Genomic DNA, 12673 nt, shown 5'->3' with positions numbered 1-12673 from the left:
TAGACAAGAAAGAAGGAGGAGAAAAATAAACAAGTGTGAATTCCTTTATTCATTTAATTATAATTTATATTATATGATAAGTTTGTAAATTTTTATTATAATTACTTTCAAACCCACACTTCTAATAGTTTTTTTTATTGATTGATAGTGTAAAACATCATCATAAAATAATTAAACTCATGAAATTATTCTAAAAAATTATAAAACTAAAGTCAATAATTTTTGAAGAGATAAATAATTGTGCTTAGACTCACTAGGTCTAAGTTAATTGATTGAGTAATTATGTGAGTATTATAAATATATCGATACAAAATTTGATTTTCATAAATAAATACAAATCTTGTTAACTAGTTTAACAATATGCTTAGGACACTGACTAAAGAGTCAATATATAGAAAACTCTCATTAAAAACTATAATAAAATTATAGAGAAGAAAGTGTAAATGCATTTTTCAATAAAAAATTATTACTTTTGGTTTCTTAATTAGTGTTCTAATGTTTTTCATAAATAAACTATGATGGTTCAATAGTCATGCACTAACAATGTAAAAAAGCTTTATATAATCAACTAATTATTAATCATTTTAATATAACTTTTGAATACATAGTGATTTTATGATTAAATTGAAGTTTTGTTTTTTTAATAAATAAAAAAATAAAAAAAATAAAAGAAGCGTGTTTGGTAATGTAGGTTTGAAATGATAATGAAGCAAAGAAGGAAGATATTGTGTTGGCTTGAAGTCGGGTAAGGTGGAATAGAAGGAAGAGAAGAGAACTCCGCGTCCACTATCTAATATCTAATATCTATTATAAAAGTGCTTTCCAACTTTCAACTACGAACTTTCAACTCACAACAAAACAAAAACCCAAAACCAGCAAATTCAATCCTGGCATCGCATTCACATCATTGTCTCCATCAACAACAACAACAGCAACAACGCAAACTGCTTCTCTCTCTCTCGCAGCTTCCCGATTCAAGGTTCTAGTTTCCCCTTTCAATCCAAATTTCCACTTTTTCTTTTCTAGTACTAGTGTTGCGTGATCATTTTTGACTTTGATTTACAGTATTTATTAATATTTTTTTTTGAAGGGGGTTCTTATATTTTTCTGTTATTGGGTCAGTGGGAGCATGTGGGGAAAGAAAAAAAAAATCGTTTTTTTTTCTCTTGGGATTGTCTAAAAAGATTGTAATTTGACCATGTTCCTTGCTGCCCAGAAGAGTGATTTTGACATGCACTGTGAATTGTTGAATTGCAATGCGCTGGATGGGTGTTCTGGCTTTTGATTTCGTTGTTTTTGTGTATCTGTATGCGTGTGTGTGCTTTTGAAGAAACCTAGAATTTTCGAAAGCGTTGTTGACGTGGAAAAGCAAATTGTTTTTGAGGGATTGTTGCGAAATGAGGATCCTAGGTATTGCTTCCCGTTTTCTGAAATTTGGGGCTGATGGTTCCACTTTTGAAACGTTTTAGGCATGATGGTCAAACTCTCAGAGTTAACTTGTAGAATCTTGAGAGCTTATGAGGTAGAGAAAACGATTTGACTTGCTGTTAAACTATTTTCTAGATGAACTCAGGTATACTGGCATAGACTGTTGAGTCAAGATGCGAGTCAACGAGTTTGAAATTCAATGTAATTTTTGCCCCTCTTTGACCCCACAATGACAGTGTTTTACTAGGGTCTAGGGCTCAAATGATTTGAAGAAATTAACTCCTTTTTGAAATATTTTCACTTTATGAACTTATGTTTTTATGAATTTATATATTATTTGGTCATTTATGTAGATTTAGTACTAATATACTATCACATCTTCTATACTTGAATGTTTGTTTGTTTTAATTCTGAGCAGCTATTAACCCTATTGTGGATGCTACTGTTAGCTGATTGTAGTGGTTTGTTTTCCTGTTTGGACAGGAGTAGTTAATGAATGTGCCTTGGGTTCTTCTGAAGAACAATAGTGCCTTGATTTTCATGTCTGGTAAAATGAGATCCTTGTTTGGCAAAATTATTGGTCTTTAGTGTTTGGTGAAGTTGAAATATTACACAGCAGCTTAAGAGGTGGACGAATAAAATGGAAACTACAAGGAAGTGGTTTAGTAAGTTCAAGCCAAATGATAAAACGAAGTCTGAAAAAAACAAGGAAACTACAGGTGCAACAAAAGAAGGGTCAAAACCTCCATCAAATGATGAGGCACCTTCAAATGTAACCAAACAGAAGGTTGAAGCTGCAAAGCAGTACATAGAAAATCATTATAAGAAGCAGATGCAAAGCCTGCAGGAGAGGAAGGAAAGGTATATCTTTACTTCAATTTATATGTTTTGGTTCATGATGACAATCCAATCTAAGATTCTTTAATTTTGTACCATATAAAACCCTAAGCTGATTGAAATAAATGATTTCCTCTTTGCCCTTGCTTTTTTGCTTCCAAACAAGTTTTCTTCCACATTGGATTCTGGAATATTTTGTATGACATTTTTCTTTTATTGTTGCTGATGTGACATATTATGTGCAAATACCTAATGGAAATGGAAATTGTTTTAAGCCCATTAATAAGACCTAAATTGATTATTTTTTGCAGACGTGATATGCTAGAAAAGAAGTTGGCTGATGCTGAAGTCTCTGAGGAAGAACAAAATAACTTGCTTAAGTATTTGGAGAAAAAGGAGAGGGAATACATGCGCCTTCAGAGACATAAGATGGGGGCTGACGACTTTGAGCCCCTGACTATGATTGGGAAGGGTGCATTTGGAGAGGTATACTCTACATTTATAAGCACACATCTAAGTAAAACCATCTTTATTTTAGACCTTAATTATTTTTATATGAACAGATCTTGGCAATCATGTTACTGTCAATGTTGTTAAAATTGTGAGTTACCTTGTTGACTTTACAATCCTATGAGTTTTTGGCCCCTGGAGCAATCTAACTTGCAGCCTAGATTAGAGCCTGGTCAGATTACTTCTGGATTGTGATCTGGTTGTGAAATTGCAGGATTGATGCTCCTGAGCGAGCCTCCCCTATCCGGGCTGAGGTGTGTTTCTGGGTCACCTGACCCTGTTTTGAAAACATGAAATACCCTTCTGTTAGGGTCCCAGAACCACAAAACATTTGTCTCACACCTTTCATCTCTCCCCTTCTATTCTGTGAGTGTGACAAAGCTGTTTGTCTCTCCTCTTTTGTCTCTCACCTTTTGTTTTCCATGGTTGAAGAACTTGACTTGCTCAACTTGCTGGAGAGAGCCTCTAGCTTTTATTCTTCAGCATTGGCATCGGCGGTACTTCTTACATGAGTGGCCGCCATAGCAGCAATTGTGCTCATTTTTTATGACTCAGCTGTGCTCATTGCTGTTCAGATTGTTGTTGCCATCACTTTTAGTGTTAGGGTTGTCAAGCTATTTGCTGGCTCTGTTGTACTCAGTGGATGCAAAAGGCTGATTGATTGAATATTTTGGGAATGATATTTGGATAAATTAATTTTAGAATTTTTTTCTGTCTCTTTTTAGTTTTATTAGAATTGGGGAGAAGGAGGGATGATGGATGATGGCTGATGAGACAACTCATGCTTTTTGTGTAAAAAATTGTAATAAAAAACTGAAAATGGTAATAATTGACTGGAAATGGTACATACAACAAATGTAGTACCTCTTGTGAATGAATTACTGTTTTCTGATTTGAGTTTCATAATTGACATTTATTATATATTTTTTTCCTTCCTTTCAAATTTAAATGTTCTGCTTTTATCAATTGAAAGGAAAAGGTTACTAGTTTTCACTCTTTTTTTTTTTTTTTTTTTTTTTGGCATTTTTCAGCTATTCCATATTAATATTTATGATTATGAATTTTCAATTTAAGTTAGTTTAATGTTGTGATTTAGAGGTTATTTTCCTTATCTATATTATTTTTTATGCATATATATATGTATATAAGGTAGGATCTTGCGATTCGTGTTTCAATCTTTCACCTGGCTTCCCAATCCTAGGTGGAATCTTGAGTTTGACTACATTGGTTAATTTTTCCTTGGGTTTTAAGTAGCGCTACAGCAGAGTGATTTAGCGTAACAGCTGTAGCAGACTAAATAGCAGGCTGAATAGTGGCCACAGCAGATGGGTTAGCAGTGCTATATGTTGATTCCGAAAATGCCCTCTCAATAGAGGTTAGGGTTTTTACAGGGGTCTATTTTTGGGATTTCTATTTCCAAAAGTGAAATCTATTGCTGTAATAGTAGTGAAAATAATAAAGAAAAAGATTTGGATTTAGAAAATGCGGATTCCTAGCTACTATCTAGTAAACTTATATATGACCTTTATTGGCATTTATTTGTATGTTTTGTTTAAGACACCTATGATTTTTATTGTTAATTATGAATGTCATGAATTGAGTGATTTTTGAGAATTTATATGTATATACATTATATAAACCATGAAAATTTTCACAATTGTGGCTATCCTGCTATCCACTATCCTGTTACAACAAGATTTATAACACTGATATGTGTGGGAGACTGGAGATGTTGATTGAAACTTGAAACCACAAATTCTTATTATAATTTTATAGGTCTCCCAGACATTCATATCATTGTTGTTCTTTTCTATTTTTCATGGCTGTTCCTGGTATTTAGAGGCAGATTCTTATTATAAGTTTATGATGTCAATACTTTTTTGTTTCTCATAAAGAGATTTATCAGATGATTTGTTACAATTTAGCAATTCCATCTTTTCATAGGTTAGAATCTGCCGGGAGAAGGCTTCCGGTCATGTATATGCCATGAAGAAGCTTAAGAAATCAGAGATGCTTCGTAGAGGCCAGGTATTGAAATTATCGCATTGTTAGAGTAAATGTTGTTTTCTTATACTTATCGGATATGATTTTTTCAGGTTGAACATGTCAAAGCTGAGAGGAACTTACTTGCTGAAGTTGACAGCAATTGCATTGTAAAACTTTATTGTTCCTTTCAAGATGAGGAGTATTTATATCTTATAATGGAGTATCTACCTGGGGGAGATATGATGACATTGCTGATGCGGAAGGATATATTGACAGAAGATGAGGCCAGGTTCTATGTTGGGGAGACTGTCCTAGCTATAGAGTCAATTCATAAACACAATTACATTCATAGGTAAACATGAGGCTATAAACAATAACATCAAATTATGAAAATTTTAGCATACTTTCGTGACATGGATCAACAATATTTACAGTGGTCTTCTTCATGATCAATAAATATTTGATAATCTGATTTTTAAATGCATTTCAGAGATATCAAGCCTGACAATTTGCTGCTAGATAGAAATGGTCACATGAAATTATCAGATTTTGGATTATGTAAACCACTAGACTGCAGTAATCTTCAAGAAAAGGACTTCTCTGTTGGAATTAACAGAAGTGGAGCCCTCCAAAGTGATGGCCGTCCTGCGGCTCCTAAACGAACACAACAGGAGCAGCTGCAGCATTGGCAGAAAAATCGACGAATGCTTGTAAGCCTCTCAATATTAATGTCCATAAACATGTATGATTATTTAATTCCTTGTTAACTTTCAGTTTGTGCCATCTTTTTAGGTTAAAATAAACAATTAGTCCTTAATTACTTATAGTTTCATCTGATTTAGATTTTTGATCCCTATATTATATATTTGGGAGTAAATATGCAATGTAGTCCTTGGAAGATATTCCTTGCGTTGCTATAAGTGGAAACTTTTGGGGACCAAATAACACATAATATCTCAGGGACCAAAATGTATATATACTCTTTTCTTTTCTTTTTTTGGATGTTGATATAATTTTTTTTATAGGTTTTTTTTTTCTCAAGGGGGGAAGGGGGGGGGGGGGTTTGGAATATTGATAGCTTCGCTCATTGGAATTTCAGTATCAATACCTTCTTAATAATTTGAAACTATAAGGGCCAGTCTTTAACAGAAAATAGGGACTGGCATTTTAATGATAGGGACCAAAATTTGAAAATATAGGCACAGATATCTAAAAAAAAAATGAACTATAAAGGGTGACCAAGTGCATGTGGCTCCCTCCAAGTGAGGTTTGGGGAGGGTAGATGTACGCAGCTTTACACCTGCAACTGGAGAGGCTGTTTCCAGGGTTTAAACCTGTGGCCTCTAGGCCACAAGGCAGTAACTTTACCATTGTGCCAAGGCTCTCCCTCATCCTAGAACAATAAACAATAGGGACCAAAACTCAAATCTAGTAGACACTTAGACTACAATGACTAATAATTGTTCCAGCCATCATCTCTAGTTGTGTCCTTAGCAATACTCATCTCTCTAACATCTCTAACATCCGTGAGTTGTTTTTCTATATATATATATATACACACACACACATTTTATTTTTTGTTTTGAGGTGTTCATTTTAATATGCTTAAAGCTTAGTTAGCTTTGGCTTGATGGGGCTATTATAATATCTATAAAATATCTCAGGGAGAGAATAATGCATAATAGATTTGGATAATTTATGTTATTTTAGGGATAATTGTGTTACCTTATTTTTATAGATCTTGTCTTCTTAGCAACATTATCTTATTTTTATGGGTTCGATTTCTATCTCACCCTTTTAGTTATTTGTACCCTTATTTAATTAGGATTAAAAGTCTAGTCCTACTCCTAGTATAAATAGGGGTTAGTGCCCTATCTTTTGGAAAACATATATCGATCTACTTTTTTGTTAATTGGAGTCTCTTTTCTCTCTTTTCTTCCTTCCTTACCTTAAACCCTATTATTATAACATAAATTTGGTGATCACTGATCACTAGTTTTCTTCCCTTTGTGATTGTATGGTGACTATATAGATTGATGGCATTTTATGTTTTTCTTTATTTGCAATAATGCAGGCATATTCTACAGTTGGAACACCTGATTATATTGCTCCAGAAGTTCTTCTGAAGAAAGGATATGGCGTGGAATGTGATTGGTATTATAGAATGTTTTCTACTTTTCTGTTTCAAAAATCTCCCTAACCCCCCTTTATTTTTTATATTTTTATTGTACGAAATTGCTGTTTCAATGCATTCTGATGGTGTCAATGCTTCCAGGTGGTCTCTAGGAGCTATAATGTATGAAATGCTTGTGGGGTATCCACCTTTTTATTCAGATGAACCGATGTTGACTTGTAGAAAGGTAACATATGGACCCCCTGTTAACGGATTCCATTCCAATGCAACATGCATTTGTATGAGTAGAAATTACGATGTGTAGGACTGAGTCCATTGAATTCTGCAAGATTCCTGTGATTAGAAAAAGGCCATCTTGCCATATTTTACTTTAGAAGTACATGCTATGCCGAAATTACTGGTATTTCTTGACCACCTTGCCATTGATATTTTCCTGGATCTATTACACCATATATCCTCACCCTTGTTTGGAGGTCCTAGAATTCCCATAAACATATTGAGCTTAGTGTTTCTAAGTGAGATTCGTGGATATGGAAAACAGGTTGTCACTGTTTCTTTTGGCAATTAGTGTCTGATATTATACTTGTTAATAGAATAGAATTTTGTGTACCTGTGCTTCATAAATGCCCTTGACTGTTTAAACCATATAGTGTAACTATTATTTGGAGATTATCTTGTTGATATCTCACAGAAAGAAAATATCAAGAGGCTTGAAAAACATGACCATAGCTCAGAATGCAGCTCTGGGTTAATTGGGAAACCGTGGTTGCATTTTTTTTTTGGTAAAAAAATCTAACAGAAGGCATAAAGTTCAGAAGGTCGTAGAAATATTGAATTTCTTAGGAGGCTGCAATTATTGAGTATTTATTTATGAAAAAACAAGCTTCAGAAAAGAAGAGATGGTTTCCTGATGTAGATAATTTTTTCTTTCTTATGATATAACTTCCCCCCCTTATAGTTACTTGTTGCCTGTGAATTATTTTGTATCATGCTTCTGTTGCTAGTTTTGGCATTTTATTGTAATAGATGACATTTCATAGTAATCCACAATTTATAATGTGTCCATGTTGATTGCTTCTGTGGTTTCTTTTTATCGTAACAGTTTTTTTTCTTCATCCATTATGATCTATTTTACTTCACCTTTAATATGCAGATAGTAAATTGGAGAACGAATTTAAAATTTCCAGAAGAAGCTAAACTTTCAGCAGAGGCAAAGGATCTTATTTGTAGACTCCTATGTAATGTGGAGATGAGACTTGGAACCAAAGGAGCTGATGAAATAAAGGTGTTGTGATGTGTTCTTTTCTAAATTCTACAGTTTACTCGGGGATACAGTTTAATGTCAACAAAGTGGTTGGTCATTTTGTGTCCAGGCTCACCCATGGTTCAATGGTATTGAATGGGACAAATTGTACAACATGAAAGCTGCTTTCATACCTGAGGTCAATGATGAATTAGATACTCAAAATTTTGAGAAGTTTGAAGAGGTATATTTTATATCTTTATGTTCATGGATATAGAAGAGCTAATTATTTTTTTCATTGCCAACCTGTGTCATGATCATTTTTTACCAATGATGTGTAGGTGGACAAGCAAACTGTACCTTCCTCAAAGGCAGGGCCGTGGAGAAAGGTTGGTTCTTGTTATTTAATTTTTGTATATAGTTCATCTACAAGAGTTTCTGTAATTGTATCATTTGTTAATATCACTAATGTATATTAGGTCATTTATTTAGGGTTTTAATTTCACAATTAGTGTTTTTCATCTGGGATTATTTATTGTTATTTTTTATTTAGGGATCTTATTCTGTTTTGGATTATCTTGATCCAACCTAGAATAGAAATATCTTATTAGGGTGTTTGGATGTCGGGTCAAAAAATAAATCTTTGGGAATTGGGAGTAACATTTGATTTGAGATGTTGAAAGAACTGGTATCAGTAATTATGAAATAAGAGAAGAATGTCACTAGATATTGAGAAATAGAACCGGTACCAGTGTAGTATATAGCTCCTCCCCCACTCTGTATTATTCAAAAACTGAAGGAGTGTGTACAAGACTTACTAGGTATTCAAGAGATAAAGTTCTCTCCCAAAGAGTCTATTTCCACAATTCACTACCCAGCATCTCTCCCAATCTCTATATTCCACATTTCCAGCTCATAACATGATCAGTATTTCCTCACACTGTCACCCGGCCTCTCTAACCTTGCCAGCTGGCAAAGTTAGTTACAGAACCCTCTGCTCACACTCATCTCATGCCACATGTCGCACCCATGTCATTCCTCTCTTTGTTATTCTTTCTCATCTTCACCTTAGCATAGGGTCAAATTCTGTTGCTTACCTTAACATTTACTACCTCACTACTTACTACTGGGGTCCTAGCAGATGCTTTATTCTTGGTCATTTGACTTGCACAGTAATTGAGAAAATAAGGTGTTTTGAATTGGTTTGAGTAATTTCCAGTAGGTTGAATAGTATCGTCATCAATAAAAGCATTTGGTTTGCAAATAAATTTAGTTTGGATGACACTGGAATTAGACTAAAAATGTGTTAATGGTAACCCTAACCCTCAGTACAATTGCCTCTTGATTTGAAAATCATGGATATCAATGTTACATATATTTTTATGGTTTGCTGAAGTCTGGGTTTCTTAGTAAGTTGTGTCATTTGCTGCAGATGCTGCCATCTAAAGATATTAACTTCGTTGGCTACACATATAAGAATTTTGAAATCGTGAATGATCATGATATACCAGGAATTGGTATTTACATCTCTCTCTCTCACTCTCTCTCTCTCTCTCTCTCTATATATATATATATATATATATATATGTATTTATGTATACTCCTATATATATTATAATAGTTTTGTATCACCTTTTCATCTTATTTTCATCATTTTCTTTCCAGAATAAAAGTATTCCTGTTTAATATTTTTTGTGTACTTGAAGATTATTTTGACCATTGAATCTAATAGAATGTTTTATTCTATAATCAATTTAGTTTGATTCCAAAATTTTTTAATTGAGATTTCGTGTTGTGTCAGAACATGTCAACGGATTCACTCTTTGTTGAGGTGTTTATTGCCATGCAATTAAAATCTTTTAGCTTGCTTCCAATTTTACAGTTTCCTTAAACAGATGCCAGCTTATTGGAGCCCATTTTTACTGAGGCCTTTAATTTTACATGTCTTTGAAAAAAATTGATGGAGATTTCTTTCAAAAGGTTGTGTTATGTACAATTGCTTATATGAGAAACAAATATTAACTAATTTTGAATGCTGATGCAATGAGTAATTTTAATTACAATATACCATAATTTTGTCAAAGAGCATGCTGGTGAACCTGGATAAGCTGAAAGAGAGCATTTCCTTTTTTTTTTCTCTCTTTTCATTTTTATAACCATCTCTTACTGATTCATCATTGCACTGCTCTTCACAAGTAATTTGGGTTTGTGTATGTTATCAGCTGAATTGAAGAAGAAGAACACAAAACCTAAAAGACCATCTATTAAGGCCCTATTCGGTAAGAATATCTTTACTGTTTTCTTATCCTTTTTGAGATATTTCTCTTTCTATATATCGAATTAAAATATTGATATGTTTTAGATGCATTGGTTCACTTCACTATAGGGTAGTGTGTTGTGATATTGAATGATTCCATTCTAGAATTGCAGATCTTCCTTCTACTTTGCATCACAGGGTAGCTCCTTCTCTGACATATTAGAAGATTATATATTTTATGTTGTTTTAAAGGAAATAGATAAAGATCAAGAAGAAAAGGGAAGAGGAAAAATCAGGGAAAAGTAAACTTTGTCCATATTATTTCTACCAAACTTTCCCTCCTCCCCTTTTCTCCCCTAAATCCCAATTTCTGCAGTTTCTAAGATATATGGATAGAAAACTCATTTAGTTATTTTGGTTATGCACAGTGCCTCCCTTATAGTTGCAGTGCTAATTCTGGCCGTATAATATATATTATGCAGAGTCTTACATAAAGGAAAATGTTCTTCTATAGATATAGAATTTATTTCTATCATATTTAGTATATTTGTCAAAATGCTAGGCTGTTATGTAGTAATGCACATCTACAAGAGAATCTCATACCACTAGATGTGGGATTTAGGCACTCCGTAATACCCAAGCCCCTGACATAGCAATGAGCGCGCCCTAGAGTTGATGTCCTGGCGACGTCTGCACTTTACAACACTTGAATCACTTTTGGTCAAACCCACCGCGCTGTACAACACTTCAATCAGCCTTTTGGTCAAACCCTCTGTAGATAGTCTTTCCTGAGACTGAAAACTAACTTTGACATTTGATAAGCACCCAAAAGCTAGCCATCAAGAGGAAGAACCAGCCACTTAAGTACTCCACCATGCACCCCATATTACTTGACGTGGGACTTAGGCACTCCATTGTACCCAAGTTCCTATCAAATTGTCTCCTAATTCATATGGTGTTTCCATGGCTTACTGGCTTAGACTTTTCCTCGGTGAGATTATCCCTTTTTCCCTTATTAGCATTTTGGTGACTCACTAATTGTGGGATGCTCAAGATCTTACCTTTTATGCCTTGCCTGCTATAAGAATGGTTGTCAAGTGTGTATGGCTCGTGTACTTAGATTAGACCTTAGTGTTATCCAAATATCATGGTTTTATGGTTGATGCATTATGCACAAGTCTAATTGCTCATAAGTTTTTCTTTTATTTACTCCAATGTATTTCTCTGCAAAGAAAAATAGAGAAAAAGAATATTTTGAAAATATTTCTAATTGATATGCTTTATTTTGTCAGACTTGTCTCATGAAGTGGGATATGAACAGTAGCACCAATAGCCGTTTAAAATGTAGTTCATTACTCATGAAAATTTCTTCATATGTAGTTGCTTGCTGTTACTTTTTGGCACTGAACATTGAAGCATATGTTGATATTTCTTATGGTTTGGTTCGGCACTTTCTTTAATGAATCAATTTTACTGTATGACACAGATGATGAATCAGCTATGAGTGCCAACCAACCTGCCAGAGGGAGCTTCTTAAACCTCTTACCTCCTCAAATGGAAGTTCCTGAAAAAAGTGAATCACAATGATATCACCAATATTTAAAAGGACTTATTGATGGCCATGTACACAACCAAATGTTGTTGGCTACTAATTGTTTTACATTTTCTCACATTCTTTTGTTAGGTTGGAGTTGATAGATTTGGAAGCCAGGCCCCTGAAATTTCTGGTTTTGGATGGTGGTTTTTTTTTTGGCTGACTGGGATAATCTTTTAAGGTGTATATTCGTCAATTCACCTTCTATCGAACTGCAATGTGTTAAATATCATAGTTTTTTTTTTCCTTCTTCTTCTTGTAATTAAGTTACTGTTGAAACTGAAGTGCTGACAAGGATGTGCAATTCGTACATTTTTGTACTATATTGGTTTGTAGGTTAATATTTTCTGTTATCTGTCATCAGAGTCCAAACTTAACTGAAATCTTGCCTTTAAGTTTTTTTATTTATTTAATGACATTCATAAAATTGTGCATTTCGTTTCAAAGGCTTTTTGGGCTTTTTATTTTGAAAAATCTCTAGATTTTTATCAGTACTAGTTGTGGGAAATTCTTACGTATATAACTATTATGTGTTCATATTGGCAGTCGTTTGTTTTTACTACTATTGAAGATTGTTCTTTATTTGGTTGCATTTCCTTTTCTCATTTTATCTTTGACTTTTACTTATATTCAATTCATAATTTGAAATAACTCGCTGGTTATAGTTTTTTTTTGTTTTTTTTG

At 33.7% G+C, this 12673-nt stretch overlaps 1 protein-coding gene across 4 annotated transcripts; it reads left to right on the top strand.

Moving 5' to 3' along the window:
- Window positions 1-760: 760 nt before the first annotated feature.
- Window positions 761-12349, top strand: LOC109790356 (uncharacterized). Of its 4 annotated transcripts, none has more exons than XM_020349489.3 (14): window positions 763-979; window positions 1912-2289; window positions 2577-2751; window positions 4720-4803; window positions 4872-5113; window positions 5252-5471; window positions 6836-6915; window positions 7037-7121; window positions 8049-8180; window positions 8269-8382; window positions 8480-8527; window positions 9571-9655; window positions 10361-10417; window positions 11882-12349. In XM_020349489.3, exons 2-14 carry the CDS (start codon window positions 2069-2071, stop codon window positions 11980-11982), a joined length of 1644 nt encoding a protein of 547 aa, XP_020205078.2. In that variant the 5' UTR covers window positions 763-979; window positions 1912-2068; the 3' UTR covers window positions 11983-12349. The 4 variants fall into 4 exon arrangements, with proteins under 4 accessions (XP_082915586.1, XP_020205078.2, XP_082915585.1 ...); XM_083059459.1 differs by lacking the exon at window positions 763-979 and adding an exon at window positions 1063-1410; XM_020349490.3 differs by lacking the exon at window positions 763-979 and adding an exon at window positions 1063-1522.
- The last annotated feature ends 324 nt before the right edge of the window (window positions 12350-12673 follow it).

The sequence above is a fragment of the Cajanus cajan genome, chromosome 7 (assembly GCF_000230855.2).
Source record: "Cajanus cajan strain Asha chromosome 7, NIPB_CcT2T_4, whole genome shotgun sequence".
NCBI lineage: Eukaryota > Viridiplantae > Streptophyta > Magnoliopsida > Fabales > Fabaceae > Cajanus > Cajanus cajan.
Note: the sequence above shows the minus strand (reverse complement) of the source record. Positions and strands in the feature narration are given on the sequence as shown.

Bases quoted from the DNA above. Each gene is read 5' to 3' on its own strand.
- LOC109790356 (XM_020349489.3), top strand. From the start codon at position 2,069: ATGGAAACTACAAGGAAGTGGTTTAGTAAGTTCAAGCCAAATGATAAA. The intron at 8,528-9,570 runs GTTGGTTCTTGT...CATTTGCTGCAG, and splicing joins AGGCAGGGCCGTGGAGAAAG to ATGCTGCCATCTAAAGATAT. The intron at 10,418-11,881 runs GTAAGAATATCT...TGTATGACACAG, and splicing joins ATCTATTAAGGCCCTATTCG to ATGATGAATCAGCTATGAGT.